This window comes from Balaenoptera acutorostrata, chromosome 20 (genome assembly GCF_949987535.1).
Source record: "Balaenoptera acutorostrata chromosome 20, mBalAcu1.1, whole genome shotgun sequence".
Classification (NCBI taxonomy): Eukaryota; Metazoa; Chordata; class Mammalia; order Artiodactyla; family Balaenopteridae; genus Balaenoptera; species Balaenoptera acutorostrata.
In genome coordinates, this window is record NC_080083.1 from 48,243,944 (window position 1) to 48,263,389 (window position 19,446).

A 19,446-nucleotide genomic window follows, 5' to 3' on the forward strand; every position below is an offset into this window, starting at 1 on the left:
TGTGGCAAGTAGGGGCTACTCTTCGTTTCGGTGCGCGGGCTTCTCATTGCGGTGGCTTCTCTTGTTGCGGAGCATGGGCTCTAGAGCGCAGGCTCAGTAGTTGTGGCTTGCGGGCTTCAGTAGTTGTGGCTTGCGGGCTCTAGAGCATAGGCTCAGTAGTTGTGGCTTGCAGGCTTCAGTAGTTGTGGCTCACGCTCTAGGGCACAGACTCAGTAGTTGTGGTGCACGGGCTTAGTTGCTCTGCGGCATGTGGGATCTTCCCGGACCAGGGCTCGAACCCGTGTCCCCTGCATTGGTAGGCGGATTCTTAACCACTGCGCCACCAGGGAAGCCCCTCGGGTACGTCTTAACTGATTCTTTGTGCTGGATATTGCTTGGTGGTTTAAACGGGTGAGATCTATTTCAGGCAATCTCAAATTACAGGTAAGCTTGTGGGGAGAGAAGAGTGTTGCCCTGTCCCTTCTGCTTCCTTCCTCTCTGGCTCCCGGCCTGCTCCTGGCATCACTTACTGCTTCTCTAGGATGGTTTTTACCAGAATGTTCTCTAGAGTCAATGCTTCAGGGCCTAGGTTTTCATCCAGTGGGTTGTACTGGTTGTTGCCTTCTTGTGTGTGCTTTGCAGTCCTGGTGGCTTATGTCACTTGCATTTGTTTGCTGATGTTGTGGCCATCTGTAACCTCTATCAAACCCTAGGTGCTTTGAAGTTCAGTGTGCAGTAAAAAGTTCATTAAAAAGATGTGGAATCATGAAAATGAGGTTACAGACATGTTAAACAAAGGATCATTTCCTGCTTCCTGTACTTCTTTCTCAAAAAAATGTATTTCTCTGAGGAATTTATGTCACCACTAAAACTACGGAAGAGTGAAAGGAAGGACAGGCCTGGGTCAGAAAGAGGGTGAGATTCCTGAGGAGACAATTTTGGCAAAGACCCAGCCTGTTGTCTTAATTGAGAGCTTAGGGTCTAAGGGGAGAATTGAAGCCAGAAAGATGTAGGGACAGATGTCGAATTCTTTTTTTTTTTTTTAATTTTTATTTATTTATTTATGGCTGTGTTGGGTCTTCGTTTCTGTGCGAGGGCTTTCTCTAGTTGTGGCAAGCGGGGGCCACTCTTCGTCGCGGTGCGCGGGCCTCTCACTATCGTGGCCTCTCTTGTTGCGGAGCACAGGCTCCAGACGCGCAGGCTCAGTAATGGCGGCTCACGGGCCTAGTTGCTCCGCGGCATGTGGGATCCTCCCAGACCAGGGCTCGAACCCGTGTCCCCTGCATTGGCAGGCAGACTCTCAACCACTGCGCCACCGAGGAAGCCCCTCGAATTCTTATGGCTAATGGTTTGAACCCGGCGTTTCTAGTGGGGATGGCTCCAAACGGATCGCCTCGGCCTCCAGCGGTGTGAGGTCTGGGGCCGTGTAGGGAGCGCTTGGAGCCAGTGGGGTCCAACCTCCAGGCAGTGACTGGTGCCGACAGGTGCTTCTTGCCCACTTGAGGTAGAAGAGGAGAGACACAGAGAAGAAGGCGAAGAGAAGGAGAGGTACATGGGATAAGGGGGGCAGAGCGTCACTAAAGCTGCCTCGCGGCCCCATCACTGGCTTGCCCACTGCCATACTGGCTTTCTTTCCAGTGGTGACCTTCTGATGTGAGCAGAGGTTGAGTTCCAAGCCTCAAGGGGTGTACGGGGAACCCCAAACACTAAAAAAATACCAGCACCTGGCATGGCTTTAAGGTAAGGGAGGTGCCCCTGTGCTCTTTCCTGGCCTGGCCACAGGGAGGCATTTAACCGGGAGGGCAGTCCCTTGGGGCTCAGGGTTCTGACTTGACAACAGCCAAGTGTACGTGTACATTTCAGAGGTCGGCCTGTCCGTCTCCCGCATTCTGGTAGAGTAGCGGATCTAGGCTTCTCGCTCCACGCCACAGGGCCTCCTGGAGGGCCTCGGTTCTCTTATGAAAGGAAGGGCAGCCACAGATGATCATTTCTGGTAAATACATTGTCACTTCTCTAATGACAGATGGGACCCCACTTGGCATACACACACACAGACGCTGGAATAACACACCCTAGGATCCAAAGCAAAATAAACAGCTTCCCTGGCTGGGGGCAGGGAGGGTTCCTGTTTCTCATGGACCCTCCTTGCTTGGGCAGTGGGCATCCACACGTAATGCACACCCAGACCCCGCAACCTTGTGGGCCTCTATTCTGGGGGGCAAATATCCCTAGAGACTCACTTGCTTATATGACCATTAATGACCATTTAATTACGACTCATGTTTAACAATTACGTGACTGTCACTTACTTTTCAGCCAGAGGGCCACTGTGCCTACACCTAGCAGCCACTAAGTCTTAGTCTAATGATGACAGTGCCATATCCCACCAGCTGACCTTGAGCACCTCAGTGGATGCACATCTAATAAACGGCAAGGCAAGGTTAGCGGGACTGCTGCCTGACGGTCCAGGCAGGGCCGGACTCACCCTCTCTCTTGCATCCTGATTGTGGTTGAGTCTCATGAGTTCTGCAAACCTCTGTTCATAGAGACGAAGCAGCAGCACCAGGCACAAGCCTGAATTCATCAGCTCGTGTTGTGCCTATATGTGGACAAGGAAGCTCTTTAAGTTCATCTGTAAAATATACATGGTCTAAATCATGGGGTGGAGGGTACAAGGCCAAGAGGGGACAAGAAATAGGACAAGAGCCCGAGCCCCAAGGCAAGCCGTGTCCTGGAGGACCAGAGAACAGAGCAGAAAGGGAATCCAGGGTGGAGGCCGGACAGCCATCCTGGAATCCTTTACTGCCTAGTGGAAGATGCTTGAAAAGGCTCCAGGCTTAGTCCCAGGCCGTGGACATTTACTGAGCAGTTTCCTGCCACGGCCTTGAGCTGGGTGTTTGGAGAACACAGGGCAAAACGTCTCATCTCCCTGCTGGGACCCCTTCCTGTGATGTGGGAGAGAGCGCCTCATTCATAAATGGCTCCAGTAGCAGCTGGATGTGTCAATGGCCACGAGGGAGATGCGAAGGGGAAGAAAGAGACTGGTTGCGTGTGACGTGGGGGATGGCATCTTTGGTCCTTAAAGGATGGCAGGGACTTTGGTAGGTGGCTATGGGGGGGCGTTCGGGGCCTTTCAAACAGAGGCACTGCATACTGGCAAACACACAGAGGGCAGAGCGTATGTTGGGCAAAATTCTCTACTCACTGGTGTGGCTGGAGTATATGGGGAGGGTGTTTGTTTTGAATTTTTAACAAATCTTGGCATGGGCTGGGGAGATGGAAAGGTGGGACCATGTTAGGCAGAACTGAGGTGTTTGGGCGTCATGCTGTGTATATGTATGTGTGTAGCTGCTGGCCTCTGAGTAGAGAGGTAAACACGAGGAGATGTGTGTCTCAGGAAGGCAGACTTGTCTGTAGGAGAATCTGGGGCACAGGTGCCACGGGGGTGGGAGGGGGCACTTGATTTGCCTAGATCCCTCGTTTGCCCAGTGAAAGGGCCTCAGGCCTTAGTTCTGTACGTTTCTGCCTTTACAGATGGGCTTAACGATGGTCTCACCTAGGGGCTCCCCGACTCCCCACCCGCCCTGGCTGTTCTGTTATCATTTAACCCCCAGAGAGTGCTTGCCCTGTGGACCTCAGGACCTTTGCTCTCGCTCTTTCTTGTGTGGTCTGTTGGCTTGTTTTGGTGCTTCTGTTGTGCATATGCTCCTCTGCCACTCCCCACCTTTCTAAGGCTGTGTGCACGACTTCCTTTACAGCTGTCACAGTGTCACCTCTTTGCAGAAGACTTCCTGATGATCCTCATTTGATCTAGTCATTCCTCCCTGAGTCCTAAGCATTTGTCTTTACTCTGGACACAGCATTTTGCACTTGTTAATGTTTTTGCTTTTTCTCGGTGGGTGGGGTGGGTTGTATTTTTCTCACTGGTGCTGAGAACACAGGGAGGTTCCCAGGGAGGATCTGGCTGTCTGGCTGACCATGGTGCCTCTGTCCTCGGCTCCTTTGGCCGTCTGTCCTCCAGAGCCTCACCCTGTGGACCTGCATCGACCCTCAATAAATTCGTGGATTAGTGATGACTCCTCCTTGCCTGCCACTTTATTCCCCCATCTGTCCTCATGTCCAGTCTCCAGGGTGGGAGGGTCGGGAATGGGCCAGACGGTGCTCAGGAAGCCCTGGGGGAGTAAAATCCCCAGCAGAGGGCATGGCCCTTGACATCACCCTTGGGAAAGGTCGGCACGATGACCATTTTCCCAGGAGAACCGAAGCTCGGACTTGACCCAGTGAGCATCTCAGCGCCTCCTCCTTCCTCCTTCAGTGGCCCGAGGTGCTTCACAGGCCCATCATCCTGTTCCTATCCCGTCGAGGGCAGCTCAGGAAGCTGGCGTAGAACACACCTCTTCCAGGATGAAACAGCTGCCAGAAAAGGTGCCCAAGCTGAGCAAAGATCGATGCGCTCTTCCTTCTGCATCGGGGCCAGCTCCAGATCTTGGTGACCGCTGGCCCCAAGGTCCCTGCTCGAGACCCCTCCACCACCCCACAGACCCGTCTTTAAAGGCTCTAGTCAACTGTCCTTAGCGGTTTGCCTCCTATTTTAGCCTTTCTCTCCTGACCTTGGCCTAGAGCAGGCAGAGAGCTGGTTGCTTGTTTCTACTTTCTTTCTGTGTTAAGGGCCTCCTCCCACCTTCCCCAAGAGCGGGTGCCTCCTTTGCGGTCTTTCTCAGGAGCCACCGCCTCCGGGAAGCCTTCCCAACCTACCTACTGTTTAGCTCCTCCACACAAGCCAAGCCTTGTCCCTCATTCGCTTTTCCTGGTGCGGCGGCCTCCCGTGAGCTCCCGACGGCTCCCTCTCCCCAGCACTCACTTGGCCAGGAAGCCTTTCTGCTCACGGACACTCCGATGCATAATGGCAAATCAATCAGCTAGAAAATGGCTTGGAACTATCAGGTTTGTCACAGCGTTCAGGGAAATCATTTACTTCTTATGACTCCATAAGACCCGGAGGCATGCAGATGGGAAAATATCCACTCATGTCTTCTGCAGATCATTGGAAAAGTCACTTCCAGCAGATTGTGTCTCTTCTCTGGTCTGTGGGAGGGAACCTGTTACTCAGTGCCATAAATCTCACCGGCCCGGCTCCTTTCCGTGTGCCCTTTGCAGAGCCTGGGATGCTGGACGAAAGGGCCGGGCCAGCCAATCGGTGCAGGCGTTTCATAGTCAGCTCAGTCATCCTGTACACTCTGAGCCACAAGTGGGAGGGCTTTGTTATCAGAAAGAGTTCCGTCCCCGGTATTTGTTCTGTTCGGCAAGGGCAGAATGAGCTAGTTTTTGGAGCGTTATTTATTGGAGCTGCTCCCTCCCCTCCCCTCCCCAACCCAGTTGCGTCACCCTTTGCTGCCCACACGCAGCAGCAGAGGTGGGGATGGGCGTTGGGAGACTTTCAGGGGAGGGAGAGGCATGTGAAGCAGTGGACGGGGGCTCGGGAGCGCTCAGCCCACCTGCCACATGTTTTTCTTCCTATTCTCCTGCCCCTTCATTTTGTTAAAATTCATTTCAGTCAAGAGATTTGCTACGGATGGAAATTCTCAACACAGTCCGCTCGAAGAAACAGACAGCCTGGCTGAACGTTCTATCAAGTCTTCAGATATGTTCATGGGATGCTCCCAGGTGTGCGGGTGATTAGGTGACTGCGTGTGTCCGGGGACATCTGTCTGAGGCCAAGATGGAGCGAGTCAGGCCTGTGCTTCTGAGCAATGACAGCCAGAGGCCCTCTGAGCCCCTCTTGTGCGGCAGGGCCAAGATGGCAGGAGCACGTCCCCGTCACACAGGGGGCCTGGGCCCCCAGGATAGGCAGCGTGGGGCCACCGTGCCCTGCGAGGTTGGGCAGACTTTTAACTGTGCATGGACAAAGGGACTCCATTTATAAACGGGGAGAAGCAGCCTCTGTTCTGCCTGTTTCTCAAGGCATTATGGCCAAATGAGCTAAAACGAGTGGACATGGTATTTCACAAAACCGAGAAAACATCCAACAAGAGGCAAGAGCTAAAGCTAGGATTCAGGGCAAGGACCACATGTGCCTTGCCTGCCCCTGTGCTCCTAGTGCTTGGCCCATGTCTGGTATATGATATGTGCTGCTATATGATATGTGCTCAGTAAATATATGCACGGATGAAAGAATGAGGAGAAGAATGTATAATTTTGGACCAGTGATGACTATCGACTCTAGTGGCCCCAACTTTAACATGTATCAGAATTACTGAAAAGGCCTTTTAAAATGCAGTTGCTGGGCACCCCTCTCCCCAGATTCTTATTCAGTGGGTCTGAGTGGGGCCCAAGAATGCGCATTTCTAATGAATTCCTAGGTGATGCTATTGCTAGTGGTCTGGGGACCACGCATCTTTGAGAACCCCTGCTTTAAACTAAGGATCAACAGTTGGTAGCCAGTAAGCTGAATCTGGCCTGTGGATGTGCTCTGGTTGGAAGGAAGGAAGGAAGGAAAGAAGGACAGACATGAACTTCTTCCATTGAAGAGAGTATTCACAATTTTGTCACAATGGCCACCACTCCCAATTGATGCCACTTGGGAGATTCTGATCATTCATTATCTGCCTGGCCTCTATGGCATTTGAGTGTACAATCTGTGACCTCAACTTTTCTTAAACCTGTTTTCTCCTGGTCTATTTTGGAACCTGGAATGTTCCTTGGAGCTGTACCTGTTGCCATCCAGGAGTTCTTCCTTCTACTCAGAAACCAAATCAAGCAACCAGTCAATCAAGCATGAGTCCCACATCCAGGTTAAAGAGCACACACGTGGGAAGATGTGGAGTTGCTTCACGGCAGCACACTGGGAGGTGGGCAGTGGGTGTGGAATGCCTGCTGGGCTTAATTTTCAGGCATCTTTGAGTTAGGGCGGGGGTGAACTGCTGCCAGCCAGTGACTGGACCACTAGATGCCCGTAGCCCAAGGTGCTTAGTCCAGGTCCTGGGGCCCCCCCACCCAGCTACTTTAGCCTCAGGGGGCCACTCTCCAGGCCTATAGGAGCTCCTAATCTAGCTGCTGAAAGTCTGGTAACAAGCCTTGACCCTACGGGGTCCAAGGGAACCGCTCAGTGTCTGAGAGATGGAGGGATAATCGGATTTCAGTGTTAGAGGCCACAGGCAGCAATGAACCAAACCAGGGAAACATACACTAATCCAAGCCCACGCACACCTCAGAGACCATTGATAGTGCTGACCGAGCGCCTCCTGGGTGTGTCCACAGTCTATGGTCAGATGCTGAGTGAGGTGTCTGTCTCCCACGTGAGCAGAGGGTTTTGCCCTCGAGAGCCTCTGTGTGGAGGGCTCGCTCCTCTTTTTCCTCTCCGGTCCTCAATGGCTCCTCTGTGGGGAGGGTCTCTCTGGTCCTGAGAGCAGGTCAGGCCTCTCTGCGCTGTGTCCACAGCTGCTCGTTCACCCCCTGCTCTGACCCTCCCACACCAGGGTCACTGCCCGCCAATCTGCTTCCCCACGAGACGGCAGGGACTGTGTTGACCTCGGGCACTGCTGTGTCTTCCAGCACAGTATCTGGCATACAGCAGGCGCTCAACATGTGTCTTAAAAGTTAATGAGTTAAACTTCTATGTTATGTATATTTTTTCCACACTTAAAAAAAAAAAAAATTGACCCCTGGTCCCATCCCAGACTAATTAAATCAGAATCTCCAGGGCTGAGCCCAGGCATCAGTATTTTAATAGAAAAAAAAAAAAAGACATGCAGCCAAATGTTAATTTCAATTATGGGAGACTTTTGTGTGTTTGTGATTTTTATAACTAAGGAAAAGCAAAAAAAAATCTAAATGTGAAAAATGCACAAGAAAATAAGTTAGTGAGTTAGTTTGCTAGTTAGTTAGTTGAGGTTAAGTGCAGGCCAGCCTGAGCGGAAACCAGTTCTAAGCCTCTTCTGGTTTTGACCCTCTCTTGGTACATGTCTGCGTTTGGCATCAGCTACCCCACTTCTCAAGAAGGGAACCCATTTGCCAAGGAGTGAACGGCATTGAGGGTTGGCTAAGAGGGCCCAGAGGAGCCAAGGTTTGGGAGTCGGAAGAAGGGCCTGGACCTCGGAAGCACAGGTGTGCACATCAACCTCCTGGCCAGGCCAAGGGTCTCCCACCTGGGGACGAGCGGAGATTGTATTCCATCCTTGTTATCTTTGTGCTAAATGACAGTTACTCTGGTCTTCATCCATGGAGAGTTTCTGAACTTGTCGAAGTCACACTTCCCTAGTGTCTCCAGTTTAACTCAGACTGTTAGCAAACAGACACCATTGAATTCACCACGGGCCATCGGAACAGTCAGAACTGCTGTAAAAGTGTGAGCCGAACTGCTTTCCATCAGCAGATAAATATTGCACATTGGTTCTTGGGACCTCTGTTCTCCCACCAGGGTGGGTCTGTCAATCTAGTTTCTTTCTGTGATTATAATGAAGGGCATTTTCAAAAGGCTTTGACAGCCTGTCAAGTTCTCATTGAAACTAATTTGAACTCTCTTCTGCTTCTATGTCGTGTAATTACTGTGCTGGATATTTTCCATTTTCCCCTCCAGATACACTTTCCACCCTGCCCTGTGGCCCATCATTGGCTGCTCTCAATGGACTGCATTAACTAGGTCCCCTTGTCGTCTGGCTCCCCACTGGGTTCAGCTAATGGGAGACCCCTAGCTGGAGACCAGAGGGCGGGAGAAGAGAGAGGGGCTGGGGTAGTTATTCCCCTCGTTCCCTCTCTGCTGGGCAGTGGTGTGGCCATGGCAGCTTTCCCCTGCGGAAGGTCACAGGCTGGTGGTGACTCTCTCCTGTAACCACAGCCCTCCTGATCCTGATAACCGCCCCCTCCCCTCGTCCCTCCAGGCCTAGGAGTGGTCAATTGCCGGTCCCAGGGTGCCTCATCATTCCTTGTTGCTCTTTTACTATCCACATTTTGGCCCTTCATTCAGCTCTCATCACTCGCCCCTTGTGCATGTGCCACCATCTCTTTCCTGCCCAGACCCTGGCTGACACGATTACTTTCACGGTTCTTTTTAGAATGTGCTCATAGCCCATTCTCTCAGCTGGCAGGATGCAGTGAGGCCGAGGTTACAGGTATGACCCCTGTGGGGGGCCAGTTGGCTTTGTTCCGTGATGGATTCTGGCTTGGTCCTGGTACCCTTAGCTTTCTCCCTCGAGTCCAAAGAGGTCAGGCATCTCTAGGGCTGTAATATGACGGTTCTCATTCACCAGGAGTCTTCTCTGCTCAGGCACTGTCTTAGGTGATGTACTGGGGTCTTTTCCTACATCCAATCCTTCGGGGTAGGAATTATCATCTCCCCACTTCCTACAGATGAGAGAACTGAGATATCCAGAGTTGGTGTAGTTTCCCCAAGGTCACAGGGCCACTCTGGGGAAGGGAATAGGATTTAGGTTCACATCTTAGTCAAAGTTGGTGTGCTTTTTGGCGGGGTGGGCTGCCTCAGGCTACGTGCATGCACACATTTTTGTGCAACTGGAAAAAGCTGCTGTTAGAGAGCCGGTTCTGCAAGTGCCACTGGTGAGCCAGCAGCACGTGGTGGCGGCAGCAGCTTCGCAGAGGGAGAACGAGGTGAAAATGCTTGGCACCAACAGGGGCCTTTACTAGACAAGGCTTTCCCCTGGGCTGCATGGAGGTGGTGATGCCTGCAGAATATTCTGGTGGGATTCGGGTAACCCGGCCTTGCCTGGTCTTGTCCTTCCTGGGAAGTCCTGCAAGCTCCACTCCCAGAAATAATCTATTCTTCGAAATGACCTCAGAGAAGCTGTCTGCATCTAGCTGGCACCCTGACCTCAGGCACTCAGAGGGCCTGGTTCCTTTCAATTGTTTGACTGCAGCATCCTCAGGGTCCAAGAATGTGAGTCGCTTCTGTTTCTCATCTCAGATCTCAGTGCCTGGGGGTTACGACTGAGTGATTTGAGACCCTCAGGCCTCAAAATGTAGGGACTCAAAATACTGAATTGTTTTCTCAGGAAACTACTTTTTTCTTCCTTTCTCTCCGCCTCCCTCCCCTCAACTTCCTGAAGCCCAATCTTCAAGGCTGGGATGGCGTTATGTCCATTATATCACACTTATTGGCTGTGCTGCTCAAATCTCCATTCTTTTCTTCCTTCCCTCCTACCCTTCTTTCTCTCTCTCTCTCTCCTTCCCTCCCTTTCCTTCCTTCCTTTCCTTCTTTCCTCCTTTCCTCCCTTCCTTCCTTTCATTCTTTCTTCCTTTCTTGTCTAGCAACCTTAGGATTTTTTTTTTTAACATCTTTATTGGAGTATAATTGCTTTACAATGGTGTGTTAGTTTCTGCTTTATAACAAAGTGAATCAATTATACATATACATATGTCCCCATATCTCCTCCCTCTTGCATCTCCCTCCCTCCCACCCTCCCTATCCCACCCCTCTAGGTGGTCACAAAGCACCGAGCTAATCTCCCTGTGCTATGCGGTTGCTTCCCACTAGCTATCTATTTTACATTTGGTAGTGTATATATGTCCATGCCACTCTCTCACTTTGTCACATCTTACCCTTCCCCCTCCCCATATCCTCAAGTCCATTCTCTAGTAGGTCTGTGTCTTTATTCCCGTCTTGCCACTACAACCTTACGATTTTAAAAAGGTAACTACAGGATTGCCCACACTCACGGGCACCATTTTGACTCAGCTGTGCTTTTTGCAAGAAAAGGTCTGGATACAGACAGGCTAATGATCTGAAAGCCAAGGTGACTCCTCTGAAGAGTGACATTTTAGTTGCTAACAGTGATTTTACAGTTTTTAAATTATGTGCTTTACAGTCGTGATTATTAATCATGTTTTTCCTATTTATGTGATGAGGGAGGTCAGTCTTGAATTTTAATGGTAATGATGGGCTCTTTTCATTTGGTAAATATCTATTGACTGCTTATGTGCAAGGCATCTTCCAGATCAGCACCACCCAGGAGAAATACAATATGAGCCACCAATGCAAGCCATATATGTAACCTGAAAATTTCTAGGAGCCACATTAATAATTACTATTAAAGTAGTAAAAAGAAACTGGTGAAATTAATTTCAATAATATATTTTATTTAACCCAATATATTTTAAATGTTATCATTTCAACACATAATTAATGTAAAATTATTTATGTGATATTTTATTCTCTTTTTTTTTTAATACTGAGCCTTTGAAATTTGGTGTATAACACAGCACATCTCAACTGGAAGTAACCACTTGTTCGTGAGCTACCTGTGGCTTGTGGCTTCTATATTGGGCAGTACAGTTCTAAACAGAAGATTGTTTGCCTGAGAATTGGGCAGTGAACTATTATCCTGGGCATAAATCACCTTCCCACCTAAGGTTAACTCTTTCACAGTATTAGAACTTCAATCCAAATGCCCCAGGAGAATTAATTCACGAGGTGTTAAAAAGCACACAGTAGGGGAATTCCCTGGTGGTCCAATGGTGAGGACTCGGTGCTTTCACTGCTAAGGACCCGAGTTCAATCCCTGGTCGGGGAACTAAGATCTCAAAAGCCAAGCAGCACAGCCAAAAAAAAAAAAAAGCACACAGTAGGTGCTTACTACATGTTTTTAAACCTTGAGCAAAGCAGTTCCTTATTACCCCAGAGTTACTTGATATATAAACTGGAGACTACTCCAAGACCCTAATTTTTTTCTCTCGTTATTAAATTATTTCAGCAAATTTGGGCATGAAGCTTGCCAGACTATTCCTGTTTCTGTGTGTCCAGTCAGCTACTGTAGCTTCCTACTTTGTCCCTGACAGCAGTGGGACCTCAGCCCAGGGCAACCAAGTCTTCCAACCCTCCAGTGGTCCAATGTAGTAACAGACCTTCTCAGAGAAGCGAGCTAAATTAGGAGACTCCCAGACTTACCCCCTGCACAGGGCTTCTATGTTCCTTGTATCAGGGAAAGAGTTTCTTCCTGCCTTGTACCTCTACCCGACTCTAGCCTATGGACCCAGAGCGGGTGTGAGCAGCTCTTACCCGGGACTGCTGGTGCTTCTGGTAGAACTCGGTCACATTAAAATCATCCAGGTCGACCAGCAGGCTTTGTTTACACATCTCACAGGTCTTCACGGTGCCAAGATCTGCTCCTTAAATTAAAGAATTTTGTTACACGTAACCCTTTTGGTGTTGACATTTTGCAAGCGAATTTGTGTGTGTGTTAGGAATTCTGAGTTTCAGTGGCCTTTTTTAGTCAGTCAGTTTTCTTTCCTTCAGGTTCAAGGTAGAAAATGACCTTGAACCCGAGATCCAAAAAATTTCCTTTGTCATCATTTTCATTATTATGCAAGCTCCCTGTGAGTGAAATTCCCAGGAACTTCACCTGTTTTAAATAACAGGTCTTGCTTTCTGTTTAAATATAAACATATTGGTTCATAAAATTAGAATTACTACATGGAGGCTGAGAGTCGGTAACACAAGTGTTTGCCAGAAGAGTGAATATTGGGTCTATGTTACTGTTGTTTTTCCTGGCAGATCTAACACTGGTCCAAGCAAATAAATTAGTAAGGACCAAAATGGTGGCAGAAGCTATCCTTGATCTGTGGCTTAAAAATCTGTCTTTACTCCTGCCCAGGTGACTTGCCGCCTGAGAAGAGTGAAGGGACCCCGGGGCCATGTGTGGGCACTGGTATGGCAGTATCTGGGGCCAACGCTTGAGCCTGAGTTCAGCCTCATTTGGAAAAAGAAACAGGAGAAGGCTTTCTTTGTTGCTGGTTTGTTGCGTTTTTTTAATGTGAATTCTAGATCAGCACTTTTTCCTCCGCTTATCCTATTCCCCAATGCAAAAGTGGAAGATGCAGATCTATGGCTGTTATGTCTAAGCAAGCGTGTTGCCATATGCCCTTTCCCCCTGGTGTAGGTGCTGCATTTTGGCTAATGATGTACTAGTGTTTATTTTATGCATTAGAAAATAGAGGACTGGGAATTCCTTGGCGGCCCAGTGGTTAGGACTCTGCGCTTCCACTGCAGGGGGCCCCGGGTTCGATCCCTGGTTGGGAACTAAGATTCCACAAGCCAAGAGGTGCGGCCAAAAAAAAAGAAAACAGAGGACTAATCAGTTACTTGAATTTATTTGGTAAAGATAGGGTTTGTGCAGTTTTATACCCCAGTTCTATTTTTCCCCACTGGGGATACAAAGAGGTACTAAATAATAGAGAATTTCAAAAGACAAGGATGAACAGTTATCCCTTATCTGCATTTTGTTGACTTGAATTTTTTTTTTTAAAGCATCATTCTATAATACTTAAGGCTACGGAGGGTCCCATGTGTCCTCCAATCTAATCCTGCCGATTACACCCAGACCAGCATTAGCATTTACCAGCATTTAGCAGTACTTTCATCACACATCTCATGAGTAATTTTTTCTGTGCTAGATGTTTAATTAGCCCAAATTTCTCGTAAGATAAAGCATTGCACAGCATAGTCATTAGTGGCTGAGATCCACTTGTTCTTTGCTCTCTGAAGGGCTGGGTACCCTGCTCACTGTGTGGAGATGCATTTAAGTAACTCGGGCAGTGGTCGCTCCTACATTTCTCCTGCAGACGTGGAGAAAGGGCCTCGGGGAGGAGACAGTTAACCGGATCATCCTGCGTGTTCATTGCCTGATTAAATGGTGTGCTGTGCTTGGTGAGGGGGCGTGGCGACACGCCACGGGGACAGGGTCAAGTTCTAGGTCTCCTGGGCTGTCTGGCACAATGATAACCAAGGAGGAGAGCATGGAGAAGGAGAGAAACAGCATCTGGCTCTGGGGTAAAAAGTTTTCAGAGAGGGGAGTCTAAAAGCCTTAGGTGTTTTTGAAGCGAAGTGTTCTTTGCATTGGCGTCCTATTTTTTTTTGTTGTTGTTATTCAAGTTGCTCTTGTTCCTAAATGTTTTGAAGAAACCTCCTGTTCTCTGCCAAGAAAACTATAGCCGACCTACTGACATGGCTATATTTGGGTTATAACCGCCCTCGGGAGTTGAGAACGGGGTTTCACACCCAGTTACAAGATCTGTTAAAGACAGAGCTGACAAAATGAACACAATGGGAATCTCTTTATCTAATATGGCGGTAGAAAAATCAGATCAGTGCTCTTTTCCTTGCTGCAAAAGGGCAGCTTGGCTCAGCTTCTACGTGCTACCCCACCCCCTCCCCCCAAGTAAAAGGAAGCAGAACTGGTCTGTCTACCAGCTGCCCTGGTGGCCGCTGTGTGCTTGCTGAGACCCAGCCATAGACCCAGTTCTAGTTTCCTTCCTTCTGGGAGGCAATCTTAGCACCTCTGCTCAGGCCTCGAGCAGGGGTGAAATTCGACAGCACGTTCCAGGATTCTGCCCTGAGCCTTGAAAACAAAACAAAACAAAACTCATTTCCCTCCCATAATTTGAAGGCAGCTTAGTCCTGCCCCTGTCCTTCGGGGGCTGTGAGCAAGAGCCCCGTTCTCCCCGAGCGACTGATGCCATGAGCTGTTGTCAAGGCTGCGCGTCCCACAGGGCGGCGCCTCGTGGTAAGTACGCGGCACGTGTGTCGTTCCGCCTTTCCCACCTACCTGATGTTATTTTCACTTTCAGCCATTTTTTCAGGCACTCCGGATGGACAAACCGCAGGCTTCCCACGCAGCCGCACGGCTCCACGAGGGGGCTGGCGGGGGAACCCCCGGCTATCTGACAGATGCGACACAAGTCTCCCTCCTCCTCGGAGTCCTCCTCCAGGAGACTAAGTGGAAAACAAGCCCTCGTCACCAGGAGTCTACACGTTTGCAGTTTCCACAAATACCAGTTCCCAGAGCGTAGGGTGGGGCGGGGAGGAAAAGGGAACCATCACACCCGCCCCCGCCCCCGCCACCCCCATGCCTACCTAGGGGCTAACTCACTGCTCCCTCTGACCCTGCTGAAGATTCTTCCCGGTAAGATGGTTACTGATAACAGGGTCAGGGATTCTTTTTCTTTTTCTTTTTTTTTAGGCCGCAGCAGGCAGGTGGTAGAGGTATTTAAAATTTTTTTTTTAATTTCCTTTTTTTTTTAGGCCACACCCCGCAGCATGTGGGATCTTAATTCCCTCCCCAGGGATCGAAGCCCGCCCCTGCTGTAGTGGAAGCGCGGAGTCTAAACCACTGGACCATCAGGGAAGTCCCTAGGTTCACGGATTCTTAAGTCAGGCTCCTCTGCAGTTATTGATCCGTGTGAGCGAACCAGGAGCACCAGCGCTCCTATCACACGTCCGAAGGTTGGGAAAGAGCTGCAGAGGGAAACTGAGCCAGAGGCTAGGAGCTCTTCTCCCCGCACCCGCCAGGGCCTGGCTTTGAGGTTTGCTTCTAAAACTTGTGAGTTTGATGACTTTGGACAAGGTGCTTGAGCTTCCCAGGTCTCTGTTTCCTTATGTGTAAAGCCATGATAATCCGACTACTGCTACCCACTTACAGGGTCATGGGGCAGCCTGGAGCGGGTGAACCTGCCGTGCAGACAATAAAGTGCACCTGGAGTCTGGTAAAAGATTGGCATGTGGAGACCACTCAGTAGATGTTGGTTGGGATGAGTGAACCAGTGAACTTGGACGTGAACTCACCAGTAACTCAACCCTTGCCAATAAATTATGCCAACATTCCAGAATATAAGCTGCTGGAATGTGATGAAGATGGAATTAATGAAAATGTAAGCAAACATATTTGTGTCTCATAAATGGTGAGTCAAGAATAGCTGGTCGATGTTTCTGTAGGGAGACTTTTAAGGAATCTAAGGCTAATTTTTTGTTGTTTAGAATCCTCATGGGCCTAGGGACTCTATGGTCAAGGAAAGCAAAACTGGCTAGAGACTAAAATCAAAGGAGAGGAAGAGATGGACATTATTCTGGATATAGGAGTGTATGCTCAGTGTCTTAGAAGAGTTTTCTCCCCAAGAAAGGGAAGTTCAATGAAAAGGAACAGAATTATACTATCTCATGGTGGGCACAAACAAGAGATATGCCATGTTTATCAAAGAAAGACTCAATGTCTCCAAGATGTCAATTCTCCCCCAAATAATCTACAGATTCAATGCAATTCCAATGAACATCCCAAAAAGCTGATTTTTAAATGTATATAGTCAAGGACTCTTAAGGAACAAAGTCGGGAGGGAGGCTTTTGCACTTATAAACTTATAAAGCTTCAGTCACTGAGATGGTGTGCCTTAGGGAAAGACAAAAAACAAAAAAACAGAACAGACAAAACAGAGAGCCCTGAGACAGACTTATACATTTATAGTTATGTTATATGACAGATGTGGCTCTTCCGGGGGAAGATCCTGGGACAACTTGGTATTCACAATGCATACCTCACACCACATATTAAACATCACACTTAAGTCCGAAATTCATTTCACATGAAGTCCTAAGCGTGCACAGGAAAACTGTAGAGATTTTGGAAGAAAATAGGAAGAATGTCATAATGACCCCAGGTTAGCGAAGGATTTCTTAATCAAGACAACAAGATACAAATCACAATCCGTAAAGAAGATGGATACAGTTGGCTACATTAAAATTAAGAATTTATTTTCATTAAAAAACATCAAGAAAGAGGAGAGACAAACTACAAATTGAGAAAAGATATTTCCAACACATAACTGTCAAAGAATCAGATTAATAGCCAGACTATATAAAGGATTTTTAAAATAAAAGAAAAATATTCTAAAAGAAAAATGGGCAGAAGACATAGATAAGCATTTTGTAGAAGAAGAAATAGAAATGGTCGTTTAACATCTAAAAGAGCCAACAGGGACTTCCCTTGTGGTCCAGTGGTTAAGACTCCCTGCTCCCAATGCAGGGGACACAGGTTCGATCCCTGATCAGGGATCTAAGATCCCGTATGCCACACAACGTGGCCAAAAAAAATTTTTAAAGAGCCAACAGAACACCTAACCTTATTAACAGTCATGAAAATGTAAATTAAAGCCACGGTATCATTTTACTCCCATGCGACTGGTGACAATGTGTAAAGCCAATCAGTACAAGTGCTGACAAGGATGGACAACAGTATACGTCACTGTTGAGACAATACATTGGCATTACTTGTATGGTGGAAGCTGTGCTACCGCCAGGACAGCAAGTCCACTCCTGCATAAATATCCCAGAGAAGGGCTTCCCTGGTGGCGCAGTGGCTGAGAATCTGCCTGCCAATGCAGGGGACACGGGTTCGAGCCCTGGCCTGGGAAGATCCCACATGCCGCGGAGCAACTAGGCCCATGAGCCACAACTACTGAGCCTGCGCCCCTGGAGCCTGTGCCCCGCAACGGGAGAGGCCGCGATAGTGAGAGGCCCGCGCACCGCGATGAAGAGTGGCCCCCGCTGCTGCAACTAGAGAAAGCCCTCGCACAGAAACGAAGACCCAACACAGCCAAAATAATTAATTAATTAATTAATTAATTTAAAAAAAAAAAAACCCCAGACTGGTTGGAACCAAAAGGCTGATGATTAAAAAAAAAAAAAAATATCCCAGAGAACTCTTCCCATGTGCACCAGGAGACGTTTACAAGAATGTTCATGCAGCACTGTGTACAGAAAACAGTAAAGGACCCAAATGTCCATCGACAGGAGGATGGCGAAATTGTCTGTAGTGGTGAAAGCAAATGCATTAAAGCCGAAAAATATCAACCAGGATGCATCTGGCTAACGATGTAAGGGGAAAAAGCAAGTCACAGAAGAACAGATATTCCATTTCTAGGGAGTTCAAAAATAATAGTAACATTTCTACAGAATTCAAAAATATATACAATGTGTTGTTTGGGAATACATATGCTCATATGGTGAAGCCATAAAGCAAAAAAACTTCCAACAACAAGAAACTAAAAAGCAAAGGAATGATAATTGCAATGCAAGAATGATTTCCAGAGGGTTTAGGGGGTTGGGAGGGAGGAGATGAAGGAGAGAGATGAGGAGATAGGGTGAGTGAGGGGCTCCCAAGCTCCAGTGATGTTCTGTTCACTGGAAGGTGGGCACAGGGATGCCCGGGTTTTGTTCTGCTTCTGATTCTCTAGAGTGTGCGTATGTTATATGCTTATTTGTGTGTATCAAGATAACGAATCAAGCGAAAATTTTAAAGAGTACAAGTGGCATTGAGAAATGGGCTTGAAATCTTAAAATAAGGCATATTATAAAATATGAACCAATGTTTACTAAAAATTGCGTTTATATGCAAAGATAAAAGACTGGAAAGAGTTTTTCACAGTGCTTTTCTCTGGATTATAGGGTTATTGGTGATTTTTCTTTTAAGTTTATATTTTTAATATTTCCTAAAATGAATATTTTTGAAATAATAAGAAAAGCATAAGGTTTATTGTATACAGAAAAAAGAGAGTATCTGATAAACAAAGTACACAAATAGTAGCTGTTTAATGCATTACTACACCCAGAAGTGGGTGCATTTTTAAAAGAAGTCATTTTTAGCCCAAAGGCATTGCTTTGGGATGGTGGAAGTCCAGACCCCTGCCAACTGGGTTTGAAGAGTATTTTTGAGTAGGTGAGGATGGATGGGTGCTGAGACCTTTTGGCCCTTAACCCTGGGTCAGTCTTTTGGTAGTTTGTTTGATATGGAAAAAAAAGGTGCTGCTAACAAGGAAATTACTTCATTCCTGCAGTCGGTTGATAGACAGGAGTGTGTGAGCATTCTAAGTCGTATCTTTTCCTCCTTTTTGCATTCAAATTCATTGCCATGGAATTTTCCCACTTACAGATGAATATCAATGGGATAATTAATGACCCAATGAGCCATACTAACACAAAAAAAGGGCTCGCATTCAAAGAATCACTTTCCAGATCAGTAAGCCAATATCAGGGCATGGTAACACCTATCATAAATTCAATGGTCAAATCCTGACATGGTGTTTAATGACAGCTTTAAAAAGTATTGCATTTCATAGTTGTGAAATATCCCAAAATCATCTCACAAGAAAGGAGAGATCAAAGAAAAGAGCAATTCAGAAAAGATCTTATTTCTCTCTTTCTTGTGCATGAGAAGCAGCACATAAAATGGAAGCAGTGGTCACCCCAGCGTGGCCCTTCAGAGAACTGAGGTAGCTATGGCAACTGTTTGAGACCGGCCTTTTAGTTTGGAAGGTTCAAATTCTAGAACTGTTGGTTGGATTTGCGCAGAGCTCATGGGGGAGAGCTGGTGAACTTCCAAGTGCTGAATGGCTCCTTCTCTGGGGAGATAACAACCATTTCGTAAAAAAATCTTGGTTCCTAATTGCTAGGGGCAAAGGGAAGCCCTATGTAGAAGTCAGAAACCCTTGGGACTTCCCTGGCAGTTCAGTGGTTAAGACTCCTTGCTTCCACTGCAGGGGGCACGGGTTCGATCCCTGCTCGGGGAACTAAGAAACCGTAAGCTGCAAGGTGCGGCCAAAAATAAAAAAGCAAACCCCAAAACCCTTATATTTGGCAAATTTGCCTTTTATTTTCTTTGTTTTTAAAAATTTTATTTATTTTTTATTGGAGTA

The 19,446-nt window shown here is 47.8% G+C and overlaps 1 protein-coding gene across 1 annotated transcript in view; it reads right to left on the minus strand.

Annotated features, from left to right (window-relative positions):
• MARCHF10 (membrane associated ring-CH-type finger 10) overlaps nt 1–19,446 on the minus strand; it is a 94,190-nt gene that overhangs the window by 7,134 nt on the left and 67,610 nt on the right. The window contains exons 7-9 of the mRNA XM_007175799.2: nt 14,532–14,698; nt 11,987–12,096; nt 2,465–2,578 (exon numbers count right to left, since the gene is read on the minus strand). Coding sequence (XP_007175861.2) covers nt 2,465–2,578; nt 11,987–12,096; nt 14,532–14,698 — 391 coding nt within the window. The remainder of the gene's footprint in view (nt 1–2,464; nt 2,579–11,986; nt 12,097–14,531; nt 14,699–19,446) is intronic.